At 39.4% G+C, this 7,126-nt stretch overlaps 1 protein-coding gene across 1 annotated transcript; it reads right to left on the reverse strand.

Moving 5' to 3' along the window:
• Positions 1 to 1,461: 1,461 nt before the first annotated feature.
• On the reverse strand, positions 1,462 to 4,023 carry LOC148101543 (uncharacterized). Its single transcript, XM_087846462.1, has 3 exons — positions 4,006 to 4,023; positions 2,464 to 3,060; positions 1,462 to 2,138 (listed from the first exon to the last, which is right to left on the reverse strand). Exons 1-3 carry the CDS (start codon positions 4,021 to 4,023, stop codon positions 1,560 to 1,562), a joined length of 1,194 nt encoding a protein of 397 aa, XP_087702588.1. The 3' UTR covers positions 1,462 to 1,559.
• Between the last annotated feature and the right edge of the window lie 3,103 nt (positions 4,024 to 7,126).

Raw genomic sequence — 7,126 nt, forward strand, 5'->3', positions numbered from 1 at the left:
CCATATATTCTCCTTGAAAAACTGGAATAAGGCCTGATAACTTTCACTTCTTGAGTCATTTTGCAGTAAATCAATAAGATCCAGTTTCATTTTTATGTTACTGAGGTTTTGGATCAGTTACCTTCTCACAGTGTAATATAACATGTTCTACAGTTTCCTCTTTTTGAATGATTTGAATGGAGGTTATAATCCACCATCACTGAACTGAAATGAATCTCTAATTTGAGTGTATTTTATTGTGCAGGCTGAGTTTGATTAGATTTTTTTAGAGGTTATATTAATGTCATTAAATAGTTTTTTATTTTTTAATAATTCATGTATGTATTTCCTTTTATATACAGCACTAATTTACAATGGGAGTTTCCAAGGTGTGTTATTGCAGGGTAAATGTCATCTAGAGATTTGTAAACATATTCTAATAATATCTTTTAACAGGAGTGACTGATTTTAAAAATGGGATTCTTTATGTCTGTGTAATATTTCATTAATCTCTGTTACTCTGTTATTTCTCTCCATACTCAACCTTCTAAAACCCTTCTAAAAAATGAATGAGTTTGTACAACTTTTGTCTTACTCAAATTGTATAGAAGTATTGTGTTGTATAGCTGTAGACAGCGTTTATACCGCTGTCTGCTTTGGTCGCAAAGCCATCATGGACCTCTGTGGAGATCCAGCTTTATTTAGATTCAGTTAAAATCAAGGCACTCGAAAAGATCCTCTGGAAAAGAGTAATATTCTTGGAAAAGAGTTTAATAAACATAATTATATGGGCAGTAAGAAATTACACACAGAATATAGCGAGACAATTAGCAGAAAGCAAAGTGAAGCGAACCCCATGGTGAAGAGCCTTTAAGCACAAACATAACGAATTTGCAAAGGGATAACAAACAGTCATTATAATTCATCACACATTGAAATATCAGACAAATCAACAATACAGCTCTTCCAAATAGTGGCCCATTAATATTATGCTGAACACAGTCCAAAAGATTCAATAAGTCACATCAGTCTCTACTGTCTGTCTACTGTTTACTATAACAGCCAAGTAGCTAACAAAGGTAAACAGCAGTTTTCTCAATCCCTACTAATGAATGTTATCTTGTTTCAGGACAATACCAGGTAAGCAGATGTGTCATTTTTTCTGGGATTTCACACAACCCAGGAAAAATAATTAATACATAATAGGCTTGGAGTGACAATATGAATCATAATCAAGCAGCCCGCCCCCTCCCCTTTCGACAGGTTGTGTGTGAGACTTCAGCACAGCAGCAAGCAGGCGCACCGAGGGCCCTCACACTCAGTTTTTACATATATGCTGTCAACGTTAACGCTGTCATCAAGATTGACACAATTACAATTTTTAACCCATCTGGAGCGCAGAATGCACGAACTTTGGACAAACGGTCCAAAATGCATTGACAGAGACATTTCAGGGATTTTGAGTCATTCTGCACTCCAGAACGGATTGTGTAAAAAATTTTACTCACGTAATCGTGATGTCAGCATTGACATTAAGTTTAACCCTCAAACCAGAAAAGGATCTTTCTGTCTCTTCAGATTCACTTTGATGGGAGTGATTTCAGCCCTGAGTGATCACACTGATGTTTGGACAGAGCAGATAATGAGGTGAATGTTTGGGCACATTGGTAACAGTGAAACAGTTTATTAGTAACGTGGGATCGTTTGTGTTCGGAGTATGAACTGAGATTCCTGAAGCTCTTGTCACACTGGTCAGAGCTGTAGTTTCCTTCCATGTGTGCACATTCATGAAAAATACGATGACCTGATTGTGAGAAGCTTTTGTCACAGTGTCTGCACTTGTATGGTTTCTCTCCTGTGTGGACTTGTTTGTGTGTTTTAAGCTGACCTGCAGTAATGAAGGATGACCCACACTGATCACAGAGGTGCTTTTTAACCCCACTGTGAATCAGTTCATGGCGTTTTAATCTACTTGATGTGGTGAACATGTTCCCACATTCTTTACAGTATTTCAGTTTGTCTCCAGTGTGTCTACGTTGATGTACTTTTAAGGTGTATTGGTGACTGAAAGTTTTTCCACAAAGGTCACAACGAAAGTCTTTCCCACCAACACAGTAATGACAGGGTTGAGAACTGGATCCATCTGTGTCGCTCTGCTTCTAAACAAAGACACAAAGACAGTGTAAGTCAGTCCTTCAACATTTTTATCCTGAACGTCGCCTGAAATAAAGAGCATCTCTGCAGACGTCCAATTACATTTTACTGTTTCAGTTAACACACTCAGTTTACTGGGCTGCAATAACTACAATACTACCACCATAATACTACAGTAATACTAAAATCATAACTGAAATGAAAATCTGAATAATCACTCAGAGCTGCTTTTCCATGAAGTAGAATTGCTAACATGCTAACACAATTTAATGAGCAGAGTTGTTCCAAACAGTCAGGCTAAAATGACAAGATAAAAATATAAATACATACCTCACAGTAACTGCACTTGTAGAGTCTCTTTCTGGTGTGGATCTGTTGGTGTTCTCTCAGGTAACGTGGAGATTTAAAAGTCTTCTCACACAGGTCACATTTATAAGGTCTCTCCTCAGTGTGGGTAAACATGTGTTGTTGTAACTTTGCATGTGTTGTAAGCTGTTTGCCACACTGATCACAGCAGTACACATCATGTCCGGTGTGAATGCGTAGGTGTCTATTTCGATTCCGCATATGGCTGAAAGTTTTTCCACAGATGTCACAGCTGTATGCCTTAATTCCAGAGTGGGTAACTAGATGACTCTGTAAGCTGCTACTGTGAGTAAAAGCTCTGCCACACTGATCACAGCTGTACGCTTTAACTCCACTGTGGATGAGTTGGTGTTGTTTTAGAGCATCCTTCCAGGAAAAAGACTTTCCACACAAGTCACAGCTGAACGGTTTCTCTCCAGTGTGGATGACCTGATGAAGTTTTAATGAAGCCTTCCTAGTAAACTCTTTTCCACATTCATCACAGCTGTATGTTTTCTCTCTCTTTCTTCTGTGAGGTTTGTCGGCCTCCTGAGAGCGCTGACTTCTTGCTCCATGTTGGTCCTGCAGTGACAGAGATACAAACAGAGCCAGTGAGTGAAATGCAGTCGTGGAACAAACTCAACCTTCAAACTCCTTCCATTAACACTAGTTTTAAACCTGAAGGTGGAGTGTGGCACCAAACACCTTAAATGTCTCTTATCCCCACCTGCTGGTAGTAGAAACACATTACATCCAACCTGGTGCTAAAAATAATTCATGACTGTTCAAACACTCTAAAATCATGCCCATCCTTCCTGCTGTACACTAATATTAAGACTAGCATGCTAACACACTCATAAAAGTAATAAATGTTTACCAGGTCTATACTTTTTTATATTTCCCGTTGCTGTTTCCTATTAGATATTTTTTTATAATTTTCTAAATTATTAAATCCAATGTAACAGTTACTAGCTTGGTTGAGTGAAGGAGAATGTCAGAGTCGGATTGTAACCTGGGGAATTTTTTACTTTTAGTCCCTACATCCCTACATATCACATAGATATCTGTATTTTCTACAACTTACATTTACAAAACAGGCTTTTTACTTTTGGTTTAAGGCATTTGCGGGGAGATATTTCATCACTGCAGGCATCAAAAATCAAACCGATCTGAGCCTAAACAGTAACACATGAAAGCTAAGATGAAGATGAAAGAGGCAAAACTGTGTGACATAGTCAGGGGTTAAAATGGGCTGGTGGGGTCCCCCCCCCCACTTGCACAGCAATAAACAACTACAGGTGCTCATAAGGCAGCTGTTGTTGTGACACTGAATTCAATTGAAAATGTAATTAATACTACTAATAATAATAAAGAATAATAATTGCTTGTGACTTCTTAATGTTTTTCTAAATATAATTGAAAAATACATAGTATATAAAAAAATACAACACAGTCATATAACAGGTTGGGAGTATGAGAGTTTTAGACGTGACTGATTATTTGGTGAAACTGTGATGTTTTCCTCACCTTCTGTGTTGAGCTCATTGTTTCCTCTGTAGTGACTCAGCTGAGTCCAGATGGCTGAAAATGTTCCTCTGCTGCTCCGTCAGACTCTTCTCCTCCTGCTGATCAGCTGGGACACAAAACAGATCTTTGTTAGGCTCCACACTGCACTGAAGAGTCAAAGTGTCTCATATGTTCATCTGACAACACAAAGTACAAATTTCACTCTGATTGCTTGTAGAAATCTTGTGAGACGTGTTGTGCTGCAAAGTGAGGAAACTCTCTCACTCACTTATACTTCAGGAGGAACTTTGTGACATTGGCTCTAATATTCTAAGCAGCCCTTTACTATGACAGGGCCAGAAAGTCCTATTTGAAGGTTTGGGAGAAGGACCATGTTAAAGGTGGATTGGGGTTTATACACTTTGTTGTGATACAGGTAAGGCTGTAAGAGCCTGAGAAGGTGTCCTGAATGAACCTCTAAAACCAGTTTTCAGCTAACGACTCTGCTTCAGTCTGGAAAACAGACGTCAAGGCGACAGGTCTGTAGTCATTCAGTCCTGTGATGGTGGGTTTCTTGGGAACAGGGATGATGCTCCAGGGATCTGTTGAAGATGCGATTAAAGATGGGAGCCAGCTGTTCAGCACAGGTTTTGAGGCAGGAGGGTGAGACACCGTCTGGTCCGGGGGCTTTTCTGAGCTTCTGTTTCTGAAATAGTTGGCTCACATCCTCAGTGTGTATTCTGAGTTTCAGGGAGGAGGGGAGGGGGGTGAGAGGTGTGATGGAGGTCGATAAGTCTGGATTGGAGAGGGTGGTGGTGGTCTTTGATATTTGCATAATGGCTGAAAAGAGCACCACTGAAGGAACAAAGGGCTGGGAGGTCAGTTATTTGAGCATTAATATGCAAAATCAGTGGTTTCAGTGCTTTCCTTCCTGCTTTGACTGCAGCTGTGCTTGACACAAGAAGACATTATTACATTCTTCACGATTATACTTTATTCTTTTTGGGGGAAGTACAGCTTTAAACCTTCACATGATTCAAGTCAACCCAACAAATCAATCTGAACGATCACAGGTGGGAAAAACTTCTGTAGATAAAATGAAATAAAACCCAACATTCAATCCACAACATGATTAAAAACATGATTCTCCCAAATCACCAAGAGCTGCACATTAACCACCACAATATATTTTTATTCTCTGTGCTTTCAAATATGAACACTGTTTACTTTCATCTCTGTTTCATTAGTTTTTGTTAACATCTTCCTGTGCATCACTTTACAGCAGCCACACTCATTAAAATGACACTTTGTAGGAGTTCACTTCCTCTCATGTGTTCATCCACAGCAGCTGGACAATAAAGTTTATTGTGACCCTGACACTGCAGCAGATTGCTCTCATCCATTTCCTGTTATCACTTCAAATAGAAATGAGACTGTAGAGGTTTGGTGCATGCAGGAAAACAGCTGCAGGGACAATGAAAAGACTTTTCTGCTCCAACTTCTCCCAGCATGCTGAGCTAATGATTAGTTGGTGTTTTTCTCCAAACACTCTCTCACTCTTCTCTCAACATGTTCACAATAAACTGTGAACATGTAACGCTTCCAGCTCTTCAAAAATCACAGACGCTCAGAAAGGTTGGCTTTTCACGATTTATTCCTGCAGAAGACATAAAACACACTCAACAGGTGTCTTCTGATGGTACTAGCAATTGTAGCTCCCTCACAGTGCAAGCGCGCGCTGTCTCGACAGACTTACAATTAACTTTTTAATGAAGAAAAGATGGAAAATAATAATTTCTCCCATTTTTCAGTCTGTCACACTGAACTTGTATACAAAAAAGAAATCTTATGACTAATAAAATACATTTCACAATCGTATAAAACAAAATAACAGGATAACAGAAGTCTCAGTAAACAGTATCACCGGCTAAACATTGCTCTCTAGTGAAAAATTAACGGTAGCGCACTACATTTTCACTTGCTTGTGCTTTACAGACAAGATGACTGTTAACGGCTCACATACCTCCAGAAGACATAAAACACACTCAACAGGTGTCTTCTGATGGTACTAGCAATTGTAGCTCCTACAATGTAAAACAACATCACAAAAAGCACAGAAAAACAGTAAATCAAACACATTTCCTGCTATGCGCAGCAACCACTAGGGGGCTGACAAAAGCTTACTGCCAAAGAGCATAAATACGGCAGAAACACTGTTTAACAGCAACCAGCCTTTGTTTCGGTTACACAGAAACTTTCTAATATCAATATGAACCTATATACATCGACATGTACAACTTATGTAACAACATTCACATCAGAAACCATAAAAATGCCAGAGCCTTTCATTACAGAACTTACCCTCACAGTGCAAGCGCGCGCTGTGAGGATGGAAGCCTTAGCAGCTTCTAAACGTTAGAGTGAGATCCTGTTTCTGGGTTTTCAAAATAAAATATAATAAAAAAAATGATAAAATTCACACTTAAAATAATAATTAAGAACAGGTAAGTGCACGTTTTTCTGGTGTATTTTTAACTCCGTTACAAACAGACAGCAGCAGAAGACCTCATTCAGGAGCTAAACTCAACACGAACTGAAGTCACAGTAAAGTTAGCTCGGTGCTTACCTTTAGATGAGCCCACAAACCGAGAGAAACTCCGTGATGAAGCTGGAACTCTTTCCAAACACAGGAAACAGATCAGGGAGCAGAGACCCACGTGGTTCACGCTGATCTCAGCTTCGATCCAGGAGACAAGGGTGGGCAGATCGATGCAGATATCGATCCAAACGTTGCTACTTTTTTTTTTTTCTTTGAATGAAAAAGCAACTCTCTGTGCAAACGCCTCCTCTCGTGGAGCGTCCTCACTTTGCTCCGCCCTCTTCTTCTTCTTTATATCGTATATTGGTGGTTGTCAAACAACAACATGGTGCATTACCGCCACCAACTGGTGTGGAGTGTGAACTAGAACATCGCCCCTCACATCCTCCCAAACAATTTACTCTCTTTTAAAAACTGGTATAATTCCTGATAACTTTCACTTCTTGAGTCCTTTTGCAGGAAATCAATAAGATCCAGTTTCATTTTTATGTTACTGAGGTTTTGGATCAGTTACCTTCTCACAGTGTAATATAACATGTCCTA

Source organism: Neolamprologus brichardi, chromosome 9, assembly GCF_056152115.1.
Source record: "Neolamprologus brichardi isolate AB-2024 chromosome 9, ASM5615211v1, whole genome shotgun sequence".
NCBI classification, from domain to species: domain Eukaryota; kingdom Metazoa; phylum Chordata; class Actinopteri; order Cichliformes; family Cichlidae; genus Neolamprologus; species Neolamprologus brichardi.

What these genes read in the sequence shown, in the direction of transcription:
- LOC148101543 (XM_087846462.1), bottom strand. An exon ending in ACAAGTGCAGTTACTGTGAG is followed by an intron (nt 2,139 to 2,463) that starts GTATGTATTTAT and finishes GTCTTTGTTTAG; the next exon opens with AAGCAGAGCGACACAGATGG.